Below are 16,280 nucleotides of genomic sequence, written 5' to 3' on the forward strand. Positions count from 1 at the left end.
CAGTGCTTCTTCAGAGAAAATAAAATGGCAACACCTCAGCGTCACCCCACCCATATGCCACAGTCTACAGAGTTTCTGTCTGGACCTCCACCAAAGCACATCAATTTAGCCGACTACTCGTTACCTCACAGGAAACCCCTTCAGGTCTGCCCAGCTCATCATCAGCTGTGCAAGAACTCCCTATTGCAGGAAACAGAGCCGCTAGCGGGCAGTGTTGGAACCATAGGTCAAATTGAGTCTCAAATGTCGACGGCCTCCCTTTTACCTCCATCTAAGAGCGCCGCTCTGTTATATGTGATGTTTGTCCAAATCGCCGCAGTACACCAGAAAGGGATAGGGAACATGAAAGAGAGCGGGAAAAAGTCAATTGGTGCCTCTGTGATCCAACAGCCATCAACAAATGATATAGGGAACAGCAAGGAGATGGGAGATAAAAGAGCAGTTGGAATGAAGGTAGCATCAACGGAGACTGCAGAGGCTGTCCATCATAGTGGTCTTACAACCAAGGAAACTGATATTGAGCATCATAACAAGGCTCTACACCCATCTGTGGTTATGAATTCCGAGCCTTTTAGAAGAGGTAAGATTGATTTGACCACCACCATGCCCTCTCGACATCCGCAGCAAGCCTCTCACTATCCCTCTTCCACCAACCCTCTGTCTTCACCATCAAGACGTCAGTCATACCCACATGGGGTAGATTTATCTACAGGGCATGCCAGTGGCTTTCCTGGTTATAGGTTTGGTGATACAAGAGAGGGCAATATGATGCCACGTAACCCTCATTTTCACTCCCACAATCCCTACCACTCACCCCAAACTCAACTACAAAACCCACAATCCACAAACAAATTACAAATGTATACTCACCCCCATGCTCATGACTTGGATGACAGACTTGATTGGGCAGCTACCATTAATAGACCCACCAAGGATATGATGCAGTCCAGTACTTCTCCAGGTAGACATAAACTCAGTCATTCAGAGCAGAGACAAAGGATGCAGTCTCCAACTGACATTTTGCACAATCGCCAACCGTTCACTAACCAGCAAGTTCCTCATCAGAACACTTACTATGACATGAAAATGTGGGAGTTAACACACTCTGGTAGAGAGAGTGTAGGGATGTTGGAGGGGGACCCTTACCAGAGAAGTCAACAGCCACCTCCTGCTTCCCCCCAATTGGTTCCAACAGCTCCACCAGTCTCCAACATTCTTGAATCAGCTGTCTCCCGAGTGGTTACAGAAGAAATCTTTAAATCACTCCATCCAACACCTACACCCAATTCCATGAAAACAGCTGGTCACAGTATTGGTGGCAATGTCAATTCAGTGATGCCACAGAGCCATCGACCAAATAAAACTGGTGGTTCTGGGGACACTAATCCGTTAATGTTGAGGAGGAGAGTTCGATCTTTCATTTCCCCTATCCCTGCCAAGAGGCAGCATCAGGATGTATCCCAGCAAAGGAGTGCCCCTAGTTCATATCACTCACCTTTGGCCTACTCTGAATCCAGCCTCCAAAATGAAGATGACTCATCCAGTTCAGATATAACTACACTTGGTTCACCTAATACTCCTTGTCCCACACCTGGACAAAACACTTATTCACAATCCTCCTCACCTGTTCAGGGTAAAAAGAGTCTGCCTCCAAGAAAAGGGAGAGGTTTGAAACTGGAGGCTATTGTTCAGAAAATTACACCAAATGTGAAGAAATCTACTAACAGCAGCCATGCCGATGTTGACTCAAATTATTTTGCTGGATTTTCTCACACTGAAATGTCACAGTTTACTGACACACAGGACGAAGAGGAATGCTTACCTTATCTAGATGAAAGTATCTCATTAAGTGACATTATGCCCTACAGAGGGGTTGATGAGACTGGACCGTTACCTCCCACCGCATACCCCTGTGATCCTCACCAGACATCACAAGTTCTTAAACGTGGACAACAGGAGCTGTTACAAAATCTTTGCAGCAGACTTTGACTTTGGGTTAGGGACTGCAGCATCTAGTACTGGTGATAGAGATAAAGAGATACCCGCTGACTTCACCTTGTTAGGCCCCTTAACCCCCACCTCCACCACTACCTTGTCCAGTACAGGGCTCCCCCCACCTTCTTCATCTGCCTTGTCTGATATTCAACATTTCACTAATACTTACCAGCAACTTGAGACTAAGAGGTGAACAATCTGCTGCTAACCTTCTGAGACAGAAACTTGAAGAAACTGGGATGGGATTTGATGATTACAGTAGCAGTGACTATTATGGAACCACCCACCACACCACAGTCAGGCTCAAGGGCACTTGCTAAGACAGCCACATCAAACTTCTCCAAGGGCATGTTTGGCAATGACAGGGTCACCACAAGATTCCAAACAATCAGACAATTCTGTACCTAAAGGCTATTTCCCATCAGGCAAGAAGAAGGGAAGGCCTGTTGGAAGTGTGAATAAGCAGAAACGTGCTCAAGCCACACAGGCACAGAATGCGAGCCCAAGTGCTCTGTCTGGCCCACCCACCCAATCTCCTGCAACTGTTACCCCACAGGTAGCCCCAAGCCCCAGCACTACAGCCTCTGCCCCATCAGTCACTCCTCAGACTGATCAGAAAATGACTCTTCCTGAGATTCCACCAGTCTTGACCCAAGCAGTTAAAGTGGATGCTGAAAGTGAGGACACTCAGCCAGAAACGGAGGTGAAATCAGTCCGCCAGAAACAAAGGGGGGTGAAAGACGAGAGTGAGGGAGTGGGATCAAGAGGTAGGCAGAGGAGGAGGAGAAGAGGAGTAGCAGCAGCGGCGGCCAAAGATGACCTGGAAGCGGCTACAAGAGGAGGAGAACATTTTGATAACAGCAGAGTTTTTCCTGATAATAGCAAGTGTGCCTTTGCTCCGTACATACATGTGGAGAGGAAAGTAGCTGAGATAGGAGCCGTGTGCACAATTGTGAATGGTGAAGAGGAAAAGATGAAGGGAGAGCGTAGTGCAGTTGGAGGGAAAGCAACCAGTAGTGGTATTGAAGCTCTTTTGACCTCAGCTCTTTTGTCTCAACTGCCTAGGAGAGACCGAGAAATTGAGAGGGTCAAAGAGAAGAGGGAGCTGGAGGAAGTAGACTCTGCCCTCCAGACAGGAAAGGCTCTACCTTCATCTGAGTACCTTCTACCAGGCCCTGTGATTACTGAATCAGTTCATTCTGGCCGTCTTCTCTGCTGCCTGTGCCAGAAATGGGCCAATTACAAAAACCTTGGGGATCTCTATGGACCTTACTACCCTCCTGAATATGCTACAAGGCTTCCCAAGAATCAACCCCAGATTCGACAGAGTCTTGTAACTACTGGAATGAGTAGAAATGTGCTAAATCTAGACACCATTTCAACCCAGGGCCCTCAACTGCAAGATGTGCCAACTATCAAGTCCTCAACTTATAGTGATTGCATGTTCAGCCAGCGACAAATACAACTTCCCCTGCCACTGCTGTTGGCACTGCCTCTCCAGCAGGTGGAGGGGAGATGCTTTATCTGGCCAACAAACTTGCTAAAACCACCACCAACAAGACAACAATTCTTAATTGGGACAGCTGCCTCCAGAGTTAAAACCAATTACTGAGCTAAGGAAACAACCTGAACCTCAGAATGAGCCCACTTACAGTCAGCAAAACCAACCATGCCAGCAACAGCAGACAGAAGACGCTCAACAAAGGCCACAACACAGAAAGCTGACATCGCACCCGAGATTTAAAAGGAGACAGAAATCCAGTGAGGATTCCCCAAGAATGGTGCCATCCAACAGCAAAGCCTCATTGCCATTCCAGCCTCCTCCCCAACCTTAGACTCCCTTGGGCCTTTGGCACAGCTGGCCCAACTTTCCTCAGATGCCTATGGACCCAGAGGAGCTGTGGGTGCATGAGGCATGCATGGTCTGGGCCAGTGGGGTTTACCTGGTCAATGGAAGACTGTATGGCCTACAGGAGGCACTAGATGGTGCCAGAGACACAGTGAGTAATCTTTTTTCTCAGTATACAATGTAATGATATTGGTTACTATATATAGATTTTTTTTTTCAGCTCAATATGCCTAAAGCGGTTCTCAGAAGTCCCCCAGTTTTAAGTAAAATCAATTTAACTTAAAACTTGATTTAACTTTTTGCACTCTCTCTTCTGTTATTCTCTATGTTATGTCTGTCTGTCTTCAGGTCTGCTCATATTGTGAAATGGTTGGCTCAACCCTCGGCTGTTACAGCAAAGGCTGCACATTGAGATATCACTACCCGTGTGCCATGGATGCAGGTAAGAGCAGCAAAACATTTCCTTAATACCGAATATGTTATATCTCATTGACTCGTATGCTGTGCCTAAACCTTACCTCCCACTGCCTACGGTAACTATAACAATAGTACCCAATTATGAAAGTTTGAGTGTTTATAATTTTATGAGTTGATAGTTATGTTACGTCATTTGTATCACTTTTCCTTCTCCTCTCCTCAGACTGCTCTCTGAATGAAGATAACTTTTCACTACGATGTCCGAAGCACAAGGTAAAGAGGAGAGGTTGGTTATTATATAATTCCTAGGGAAACCAAATATTTGTGACTCTTCATTGTGTTAATATATTTTAAAGTCCTTTATCTCATGTGCCACTATAGTTATTAAGGAAACTAAATTCTGCTACTATAGTTATTACCACTTTAATGATCTTCTCTCCTTTGCCCCCCCTCTTATATTCTGCAGTTTCCCCAGAGCAGTCAGCCAGCTAAGTCTGTGTACCTTGAGCAGTCTGAGAGAGGCTGAGAGAGACACTGAGGAGGAAGAGACGCAGGAGTATAGGATCGGGTCGTTTAAAAGGCAGTGGTGCGACTGTGCGAGAGGGCACCGAAATTAATGTTACAACGCCTTAAGGATTTGAAAATACTAATATTTGATTGGTATACGACTGAGCACCCTGTTCTATTTTTTTTGTGTTCATATCCCCCAAATTATCCTCAAATTAGCAAATTGTTAAACCCAAAAATTGTCTGTCAAAGATAAAGCCAAATATTTATTAGCCCAGGGCTGATTATTATTTTGTTTATATCGTAACGCTTCAAGGTAACATCAAGTTACAAAAATTTATTCTGCTCATCATAGATTTGGAAATGCCCACTGTTTCGACCACACACAGGGTTGTGTAATCCCTGGTGTCAATACACACTTGCTTTTTGTATCCTTTCCTAGGTATGCTTGGACGATGAGGATTGTCAGTGAAACAAACAGCCCTAAACAGGATGGGACATGCATCTATTGACAGATGGACTATGATGACAGAGAAAAAAGAGGATTGTAACATTTCTGAACAGGAATTAACTTTAAAACATTTTAAGAAAAATAAAAACTCCTTACTTTAAAAAGAAAAACCGATCAAAGCAACGCTGAGGAAGACTAAAAAGGAAGACCAAGGTGGGACAGAATGAGACATTGCGAGTGACAGAACAGAAAGGAACTTCCTCTTAAAAGAAGACAAGAAACAAGCAGCCTCTCTAGGCAAACTTAGAATTTCTGGAAATACCCTCAAACTCTTCTTTCCATCATGGCTCTGCGTCATTTTATCTATCATGTTTTTTTGTCCAAATGTTATGAATCAGAGTATTGGGAGCAATCCCTCCAGAGGACTGTAAGAAGCGTTGGGGGTGAAAAGTTGACATTATAGTTGGAAGGAAAGGAGCGGCAATGTATGTAGTATTTTATCATAACCTTCATAATCATTATTTTAGTTATCATTATTATTTTGTATCTGCATCAGTATTTACTGAAATGGATTTATCTCCATTTATATTTTGTCAACATATCATTTATCAAACATTTGATATTTTATCATTCCTGGAGAGGGAGGTGCCAGAATGACATTATTGCCTTGGAGAATGGACATTTGTTGCCTTTCAAAGTGTGTATGTATAAGAGTGAATGTGTGTGAAAATGTGGATTTGATTGTCCATTTTTGGTCCTTTGAAAAGTGTTCTTATTTTTCATCCTTGGGGTTTTTACGGTACAGATAGTATTCATGAAAATTTAATGGACATTATCTTATTTTTCAAACAAAATATTCATAATGTGCTGAGAGAACAATTGAACCCTGACAGGAGGAGATCACAATATTCACTAATGCATGCCTGCCATGTTTGACCATGTTGATTGGGAGAAGATGTCAAGTGACAGGTGAACCAAGTGTTGACGTTGTGGTGGACCTTGTTCAGTATATGGGTGGAGTTTTATGTGAAAAGAAAGTCACATTTGGCTGACAAAAAGCTAGCAAAGCATTACCAAAACCTTTTGGAATCTAGAGGGTTTTTGGAATGACTGGGACTGGGAGTCCTCACCTTTACTTCATTTCTCAATGACACTTAAGATATGGATGAAGAGATGCTAAATGCATCCAAAAGAAGCGTTGCCATAAACTAAACAAGTGAGTTGTACGTGGTGTTGTCTTATCATTTTTTATTATTGTTCTTGTATGATATTGAAAACATGCTGTATTAGAAACCTGTCAATATGTATATGAACTATGAATACACTTACTAAATGCTTCAAAGAATGCTGTCCTTTTGAATATTTCACATTGTGCTGTTTAAGCCATTCATTTTTTATTTCCAATTTAATTTAGGTTTTTATTGTATGTAAATGGATTCTTTCAGCCCAATAGTCTCTCCTTTCATTCTAGCACTCCTTTTCTTCTCAGTCTCTCTCAAACACACACACCCTTCTCGCTCCTGCTGTGTCTTAAATTGTCTACTGCTGACAGTGAGGCTCAGGTTCACTGCATATATTTACATTTTAGTCATTTAGCAGACACTCTTATCCAGAGTGACTTACAGTTAGTGAATGCATGTTTATATATATTTTTTTCATACTGGCCCCCCGTGGGAAACGAACCCACATCCCTGCCGGCCAAACCCTACCTTGGACCAATTGTGCGCCGCCGATGGGTCTCCCGGTCGCGGCCAGCTGCAACAGAGCCTGGACTCGAACCAGGATCTCTAGTGGCACAGCTAGCACTGCAATGCAGTGCCTTAGACCACTGCGCCACTCGGGAGTGGATTAAATCTGGTCCCACATATCAGAGCAACAGTTATAAGACCCAAGTGAGAGCGATGCGTTCAGTCACAAATGCGCTGAAGATCCGCGCTACAGCGTGATTGAAATTTAAAGGCAATGTTCCCGTGTTCACAGAGACTGCATTCACGGTAAACGCTGCATGTGTCAGTTCAAACAGAAATTACCTTTTTAAAGGCCCAATGCAGCAGTTTTTATATCAATATCAAATCATTTCTTGGTAACAATTAAAGTACCTTTACTGTAATAGAGTTCCATTAAAATGGGCAAAAGTACCTTTCTAGCAGAAAAACTATTTCTCAAGCAAGAATTTTGCTAGGATTGGGGAGGGGAAAACTAAAAACTAGTTGTTATTGGCAGAGAGGTTTGTAACTTTGTTATTGGACTATTAACCAATTTACAGCATGGTGATGTCGCCATGGAAAGCCGAAACTCTCGCCCATGCAAACCTGCTGATTAGAAGTTCCTTAGTAGATTGTATACTGAACAAAAATATAAACACAACATGTAAAGTGTTGGTCCCATGTTTCATGAGCTGAAATAAGAGGCCAGAAAATTTCCATACACACAAAAAGCTTATTTCTCTAAAATGTTTGGCACAAATGTGTTTACATCCCTGTTAGTTAGCATTTCTCCTTTGCCAAGATATTCCATCCACCTGACAGGTGTGGCATATCAAGAAGCTGATTAAACAGCATGATCATTACACAGGTGCACCTTGTGCTGGGGACAATAAAAGGCTACTCTAAAATGTGCAGTTTTGTCACACAACACAATGCCACAGATGTTTTGAGGGAGCGTGCAATTGGTATGCTGACTGCAGGAATGTCCACCAGAGCTGTTGCCATATAATTTAGTGTTCATTTCTCTACCATAAGCTGCCTCCAAAGTCATTTTAGAGAATTTGGCAGTACGCCCAACTGGCCTCACAACCACAGACCACGTGTAACCACGCCAGCCCAGGACCTCCACATCTTGCTTCACCTGTGGGATCGTCTGAGACCAGCCACCCAGACAGCTGATGAAACTGTGGGCTTGCACAACCAAGGAATTTCTGCCCAAATTGTCAGAAACCGTCCCAGGGAAGCTCATCTGCGTGCTCGTCGTCCTCACCAAGGTCTTGACTGCAGTTCTGCATCGTAACTGACTTCAGTGGGCAAATGCTCACCTTCGATGGCCACTGGCACACTGGAGAAGTGTGCTCTTCACGAATGAATCCCGGTTTCAACTCTACCGGGCAGATGGCGTGTATGGCGTCATGTGGGCGAGCAGTTTTCTGATGTCAACGTTGTGAACAGAGTGCCCCATGGTGGCGGTGGGGTTATGGTAAGGGCAGGCATAAGCTACGGACAACGAACACAATTGCATTTTATCGATGGCAATTTGAATGCACAGAGATACCGTGACGAGATACTGAGGCCCATTGTCGTGCCATTCATCCGCTGCCATCACCTCATGTTTCAGCATGATAATGCACGGCCCCATGTCGCAAGGATCTGTACACAATTCCTAGAAGCTGAAAATGTCCCAGTTCTTCCATGGCCTGCATACTCACCAGACATGTCACCCATTGAACATGTTTGGGATGCACAGGATTGACATGTATGACAGTTCCAGTTCCCACCAATATCCTGCAACTTCGCACAGCCATTGAAGAGGAGTGGGACAACATTCCACAGGCCACAATCAACAGCCTGATCAACTCTATGTGAAGGAGATGTCGCGTTGCATAAGGCAAATGGTGGTCACACCAGACACTGACTGGTTTTCTGATCCATATTCCAGCCATGTGAAAGCCATAGATTAGGGCATAATTTATTTATTTCAATTGACTGATTTCCTTATATGAACTGTAACTCAGCAAAATCTTTGAAATTGTTGCATGTTGTGTTTATATTTTTGTTCAGTGTTATTTTCAACCAGCAACTATCAGGATGTATCACAGATCACATTTTTTAAAATTTTTACAGCTGTTGTACAGTATGATATAAGACACAGGAAAAACAGCATTTTGACTGCACTGGGCCTTTACATTTCAATTGTGCTACAGCGCGGATCTTCAGCACTACAGATTGAATCAAGAAATAACATTGTAAATAGATGCTATTTATTCAGGATGTTCTGAGGAAAAACAGATGGGAGATTTACCATTCTGGTAAAGTTCTATGGAAAGTCTCTCAGAGACTAACTACCAGAAATGTGTCTTTGTGGGAATAGAATTTGTCCAGGAGTTTCTTATTTGTAATATTAAATACACCATACTGTGTAATCAATGTTAAATTCAAGTGACATGAAGTCATACATTTTACTTTGAAAGTCGCTAGATTGGAGTTCAGGCTGTGGTGCTAGTACACTATATCTGGTGCACTATATTCAAACTGGTAGTGTTAGGGTAGTGAGGCCAGTTAGAGAGAAAGTGGGAAGACAGAAGGGGTAAAATAGTAGATGAAAATGAGAACAGATTGAATGGATTTGTCCACTGTGGATTTAGAGTTGTATCAATAGATTAAAGAAGAGGGGAGCTTAAGACTTGGTTGAGCATACTGACTTACTGACCAAGCGGTATCATGAAGAGTGACAACCACACACTCCACAGAGGTTACTGTGAGGGTCAACACCCTGAATCACTGACATGCTATCTGATGGAGAGGAAGAGAAGAAAGAGAGGAGATGGGTAGAAGAATAGGAGTACATTAAATACTACCACAATCCACACTCACTCCATGAAGAACTAAAGAGGAAATAAGACGGTTGAAGGTGGGTCCTTTTTTCTCTTTCAAATTATCCTTGCTGTCTGAGCGTCAATGCTTCTGAACATTTTAGCCATTATTTGTTCTAAAGGATTCACAGATAAGCTATTTTCTCCTGTAATTGCTGCCATTTTCTACTCCTGCTGGTCTTCCTACCATTTCCATTTTGTGTTCTCCCATTCTTTGTCATTCAGCTATATAATTAGGGATATAATCACTCCGTCTTAAACCACACCTGCCCTCTAGCACAGGGGTATTTAACCAGGGGTCCTAGGGTCCGTGAAAATATAAATAAATAAAAAGTGGAACATTGTTTTTCTGAATATCGCTAGCAACAACATAATAAACACATTTTGAATTACATCCCTACAGTAGAAAAGAGGAGAATATCTTCTTTCTAATGATGTAAACTTTATTTCTCAACTCGTAATATTGAGCAAATTACACAGTTTCTACTGTCTTTGGTATTACACTTATTGAAGTGTGTGACAGGCTTTGAAAAGCACCTGCGAATAGGCTAACAGTGCGGAAAGTGCCGCTGGCTGCTGGTAAGCTTTCTTGAATTGGACATAAATGTTTGCCAACACAGGGCTAACCTTTGTTTAACCAGCTAAACAGCTGCTCTTAGCGAAAATGTGTTTGGAGTTACCTTTCTAGCTAATAGACTATGTTAGAGTTTACACTTCCCATTCCAATTATAAGATGGAGAGGTCAAAATAATGAAAAACGATTTACCAAATCTATTAATTTTAAAATGTGTATTACTTCTCCTTGCCATGATCATTCACCTTATGATAAGACAAGACGTGATTTTTTTTTTTTGCTAACGTAAAATGCGGGTCGCCGGTTTGCCCTGGGCCCTGGGAAAGAAAATGTTGAAGACCCCTGCTCGTGCAGATTGGATCCCCTCTGCTCACAATACTGAGCCTGGTTTCATTGTGGTTGAGTGCAACCTGCGAGTACTTTTCAGAGTGCAAGGTTAGATTGTGTGCACCCATGCAAAGTCACAAACTTCTTAGTGTGTGTCCAAGAAAGGAAAGACGTTGGGGGATTAGATTGTTTTCTTTCAGTTGGGTTGTCAATTCCTCTGAATACTTTATCTTTCCTTTTCCATATGCTCTCTTTCAACCCTCTCTCAACTCTCTCTCAACCCTCTCTCAACTCTCTCTCAACTCTCTCAACTCTCTTAATACTGTTTAAAAGAGAGCTGGAGCCGAGCTTCACAGTGCAGCCTTTGTCAACGTCCAAATCTGATTCCTGTCACTCATGTTTAGCCCTGTGACAGAGTCTCTGTGTCTGAAGTGGCTCCGTCTCCCTTTATCATTATATAGTATAGACAGAGGAAGTGTTTGACCAGCTATTAAAAATACAACTTCTCTCTTTCTTCCTCTCTCCTCCCCCTTTCCAACACCTCCCCCCACCCCAGGTTCCCTCTCTCTCCCTTCATCATGTCGTTTCTGTCCAGAGTGCGGTCCCCCAAGCTCACCTTCTTCCAGACACTGGTGTCTCTGGTCCTGGGGGCAATGGCCCTTTTGTCCTCCTACTGGTGTGAGGGCAGTCAGAAAGTCCCCAAGCCCCTCTGCTCGGCCAACAAACTGACCAAATGCATCCCTGTGCCCGGGGTCTCGCATAACTCCACCTCCATCCAGTTCTCCTGGGAGACGGGGGACGACCGCTTCGCCTTCCCTGCCTTCCATGCAGGCATGTGGATGAGCTGTGAGGAGAACATCTACACCGACGCCTGGGGTGAGACTTTGGGGGGTGAAAATGGATGGTTGGAACTTTAATACCTGTAGGTTTGTGCACAAGAGTGGCATATAGTAGGTTCAAAGTGGGGGAGTTACAGTCACACAGTAATGTAACTATGAGAAGCGAGGAGCAAAATGGGTAAGAAAGGGGAAAATCACTGGTGAGATGAAACGCAATTAGAGTCTAGGTACGGTGGAGTGTGTGTGTGTGTGAGCTCTTGCACTCTCTAAAGAGGATTATTATCGGTGCTCTGTTCAGGGAGATTTAGATTCTAACAACATGACTCAATTATGGATTATGACCAGATAGAGAGAAAGGTTCATATTATTCCAACCCCCGGCTTGACTGGACTCAACACCCTAAAGCTGTGGCTGGAGAAGACTTGATAGAGCTGTGGGATTTCTACTGACAATTAAGGATTTGTGGATATCTTGTCTGGTGGGTGAGAAGTATTAAAAGGACATACTGTTCTCATACATTACTACCCACTGGGCACAAACTGGTTGAATCCATGTCATTTGTCAACATATTGTGATGTGGAATCTATGTGGAAAATACATTGGATTGTAAAAAAGTCATCAAAGTTAACTGTTGTTTTGAGGGTGAAATTTAAACCACAGGATTATGTCATCATGGTAACCAAATTTCAACATCGACAAACCTTGTATAAAATATGTTGAATTTGTACCTTTGAAACAACGTCAGACATTCAACGTTATATCCACTATCAGAAAAAAAACAGCACCTCCTACTGGAGAATTGACCTAGCTACAGCAACCTCTGGTCTCCCATACAGGGTGTTAACCAAGCCCAGCCCTGCTTAGCTACGATATTTGTCACAGACTATTACCAAGGTGCTATTGTGAGAGTGATTGTTGAGAAATCTCCACTTAGAACCTAAAAAGATTCACTGTTGCTATCGAAGCCATTCCAAAGGGAAGCAAATAAAACATGACCATACTTTAACACTCATATATCATCAATGATGCTATTTAAAGCTGCAATATGTTACTTTTTGGGCGACCAGACAAAATTCACATAGATATGTGTGTTATAGCTATGTCATTCTTATTGAAAGCAAGTCTAAGAAGCGGTGGATCTGTTCTATGTGCGCTATTTCTATGCTTCCCGTTCTTAAGTTTCGTTTTTTGCGTCTTTTACTTTCGGTTTTGTACACCATCTTCAAACAGCTGAAATTACTATATTTTTGTTTATGGAAAATATATTTCACTGCAGTTTAGATGGTACAATGATTCTCTACACTATACCTGCTTGTTTTGTCACATAAACTGAAATTAGGCGAACTATTAGAATTTTAGCAACCAGGAAATGGCGGAGCGATTTCTGCATTGTGCATCTTTAAGGCCTATATAATATTTGCAAAGTCATCAACAGCTATTGTTTAAATTCAACCTAGAATTCAACTAAAAATAGACAATACACTAGGCCTAGGATTTCAAATGTAATGATATTTAGTGATATTGAATGCGTTTGGATTTCAATCAAATCAAACTTTATTTAAAGTGCATTTCAAGTTTTAGTTGATTTAGTCCTATTCTTTAACGTTGTTGTTTTTGGTTGCGCTGGAGACGTGAATCCAACATATCAATTATTAATCTGTAGACAAACTGGAAGTAAAGCCAGACTAAGTCAGTGGCACAGATGGAACTGTCAAGCATAAGACACATCTCCTTCAAATGTAGATATTTGCTTGCGTTGACAACCAAACACAATTCACTATCCAATTTGTCTCCAAATTAATAAATTATATGTTGGATTCAAGTCTCCATCTAAACCAAAAATCAAATAAAAAAAGAGGACTAAATCTAATTGAATCAAACTTTAAATGCACTTATTTAGTAATATTCTTTAACTTAGATTTTTGGTTTAGATGGAGACATGAATACAACATGTTAATGATTAACTTGAAGATTACATTTCAAATCAACCAAAGCTTGAAGCCCTAGGCCTCTACTGTATGTATTGTCAATTTTTTTGTTGAACCCTGGGTTGCAAATGCTATACAGGCCTAAATAGTATCATTGATGATATATGACTTATAAAGTATGGTTACATTTATTTTTCTCTGTTAAACCTACCTTTTAATGTAATCGTAACTGCAGTCCAGGTCATTTGGTTCTGCTGTCAGATGAAACACAGTGATAACACAATAATCTGTTGTATAAATAAACCAAAAATCAGATATTGTTTTTCCATTGGAATTTGGTTGTGCTTTTAGATGGTTGAAAGCATAGTGATAACACATTGGAAAAACCCTTGGCTGTCTTTTTGAGTTGGTGAATATAGGTTGTAATCTCATTGATTAACGTCTCAACCAAATATGACCCAATTATCCACTTTGAAATGACATGATGTGCCCAGTGGGTAGAAAGGTTTCCTCAAGGACAGCTATTCCTGATACTATGTATTTAATCTGTCCCACACAGAAATTAACCTTATCTGATATAAAATAATTATCATCGTAATATCTGTCTTTTGTTTTTTAGAGGAACAGTGTCGCAGTTTTCTTTCTTTAACTCCAGGAGGTGAAAAAGGTAAATTATTCTGCAGTGTCAAGAGTGTATGTTGGTACACATTGCACAGTCATGACATAGTTGTACTGTAATCGTCCTCTCTCTCCCTGCAGGAATGTTGTGGTTGTCAGTGTCGATGGAGCTCATGTATGTTGGGCTGCTGTGTATCAGCTGTGTGCTGCTGTCTCTGCAGTTGTGTCTGGATGCCTTTTGGCCCTCACAGCGCTGGGGACAGCTCCTCAATGCCTACTCCGCAGTCTTCACTATATTAGGAGGTACACATTTTACATTAGATTATCTTTTTTTGATCATTTAGCTCATAGTTTCCCAAACTCAGTTCTGGGACCCCCCTGGGTGCACATTTTGTTTTTTGCCCTAGCACTACACAGCTGATTCAAATAACCAATTCATCATCAAGCTTTAATTATTTGAGTCCACTGTGTAGTGCTAGGGCAAAGTTTGGGAAACCCTGGTTTAGCAGACGCTATTATGCAGAGCAACTTACAGTCAGTGCGTAGGTAAGACAACCACACATCACAGTCATTGCAAGTAAAACTTTCCTCAATAAAGCTATTAGCGAAATCAGTGCTGTATGAATCATTGATTGTATGAAAAAAACGAATAGTCTCTCTGATCGAATCCACATAAATGCTTTCAATGTCTGCCATTGAATCTCTGTTTTATTCTCTTAGGGTTACTGGGAATGGTGGCTCACATGATGTTCATGCAGGTGTTTCAGACTACTGCCTCTATGGGTCCAGAGGACTTCAAACCACACAGCTACAGCTACTCCTGGGCCTTTTAGTGAGTCTGCACGCACACACACACACACACACTGTTTACTAAAGTACCACTACTCATTCTCTGATCTTCAGTGTGCTCTGCTCCCTTATTCTTTTGTCTCCAAGAGCAAGTGTGCTTAAGTGCTTACATTTTCCCCCTTTAAATAAGAGAGACACCCAATAATTTACCTCAAGGACTCTCAGGAGACCTGGGCTCCTGTTAAAGACCTCTGTCCAACTCAAATAGATTATTGCAATATCGCATATGCCTTGTAGCAATTGTGTTTTAGTAAGATAAGGGTATGAAATATGTTTGCAACAGTAGGCTTGCACACATGGATTCAGATGAACACTATCCACCTTGCTGCTCCTTTCTCTCTACTCTGTTTCTCTCTCTCAGTGTGGCATGGCTGGCCTTTACCTGCTGCATGTTGTCAGGAGTCTCCACCCTCAACAACTACACCAAGAAGGCTGTAATGGAGCGGAGGCGTAAAGCCCGCCTGTACCCCCCTCGATTCCCTGACATAAAGCCCCTGCTACCCCCGGCCTCCTGCTACTGCCCTCTGCCACCACACCCCTGCATGTCCCCACCATCCCCAGAACTCTCACCCCTGTCGCCCTACTATGACCCCCCTTCGCCACCCCCACCCTCATCAACCCATCCACTCACCCACTCCCTATCCCTCCCCTACCCTGAATACTTACCACCTCCCCCGTCCCACCCTGCTCCCCTGTCCCCCTATCACCGCCACTCCCTCCCCTCTATCTCTCTGCCCCTCTCCGTCCACAGTTACACACCCCAGTACTACTCAGAGGACAGGGGCAGAGATATGGAGGAAGAGGGGAGGGAGTACTCAGATGAGGAGTACAGCCCACTTTGACTGTAGGTGTGTGATACTTACCTATGAGCCAACATGCATTTTGATTTTGACAGAGCAAAACTGTGTGAAGTAGTCTGTTGAAGCTCTCTGTCCAAACTTGTATGCATGCTGTCAATAAAGCTTAGTGAAAATGTGCAAAATGCTTTCATGCAGAAATTAGTATGCCTTCTGTCAGTTTCACTGTGGTGCCCCTCTACCAGTGACTACATTTATGTCATTTAGCAGACGCTCTTATCCAGAGCGACTTACAGTTAGTGAATACATATATATATTATTTTTTTATACTGGCCCCCCGTGGGAATCAAACCCACAACCCTGGTGTTGCAAACGCCATGCTCTATCAACTGAGCTACATCCCTGCCGGCCATTCCCTCCCCTACCCTGGACGACGCTGGGCCAATTGTGCGCCGCCCATGAGTCTCCCGGTCGCGGCCGGCTGCGACAGAGCCTGGATTCGAACCAGGATCTCTAATGGCACAGTTAGCACTGCGATGCAGTGCCT

The 16,280-nt window shown here is 42.7% G+C and overlaps 2 protein-coding genes and 1 pseudogene across 2 annotated transcripts; all 3 read left to right on the top strand.

Moving 5' to 3' along the window:
• Positions 1-342: 342 nt before the first annotated feature.
• LOC123486543 (transcription factor 20-like) lies at positions 343-1,989 on the top strand. Its single transcript, XM_045217866.1, has one exon. The coding sequence runs from the start codon at positions 343-345 to the stop codon at positions 1,987-1,989; it is 1,647 nt and encodes a 548-aa protein (XP_045073801.1).
• Positions 1,990-2,283: 294 nt separating this feature from the next.
• Positions 2,284-5,637, top strand: LOC123486544 (annotated as a pseudogene).
• A 5,643-nt stretch (positions 5,638-11,280) lies between these two features.
• LOC121551760 (germ cell-specific gene 1-like protein) lies at positions 11,281-15,778 on the top strand. Its single transcript, XM_045217868.1, has 4 exons — positions 11,281-11,578; positions 14,229-14,390; positions 14,808-14,919; positions 15,298-15,778. Exons 1-4 carry the CDS (start codon positions 11,281-11,283, stop codon positions 15,776-15,778), a joined length of 1,053 nt encoding a protein of 350 aa, XP_045073803.1.
• The last annotated feature ends 502 nt before the right edge of the window (positions 15,779-16,280 follow it).

This window comes from Coregonus clupeaformis, unplaced genomic scaffold (genome assembly GCF_020615455.1).
Source record: "Coregonus clupeaformis isolate EN_2021a unplaced genomic scaffold, ASM2061545v1 scaf1260, whole genome shotgun sequence".
NCBI classification, from domain to species: Eukaryota; Metazoa; Chordata; class Actinopteri; order Salmoniformes; family Salmonidae; genus Coregonus; species Coregonus clupeaformis.

Bases quoted from the DNA above. Each gene is read 5' to 3' on its own strand.
- LOC123486543 (XM_045217866.1), top strand. From the start codon at position 343: ATGAAAGAGAGCGGGAAAAAGTCAATTGGTGCCTCTGTGATCCAACAG.
- LOC121551760 (XM_045217868.1), top strand. From the start codon at position 11,281: ATGTCGTTTCTGTCCAGAGTGCGGTCCCCCAAGCTCACCTTCTTCCAG. The intron at 11,579-14,228 runs GTGAGACTTTGG...CTCTCCCTGCAG, and splicing joins CATCTACACCGACGCCTGGG to GAATGTTGTGGTTGTCAGTG. The intron at 14,920-15,297 runs GTGAGTCTGCAC...TCTCTCTCTCAG, and splicing joins AGCTACTCCTGGGCCTTTTA to TGTGGCATGGCTGGCCTTTA.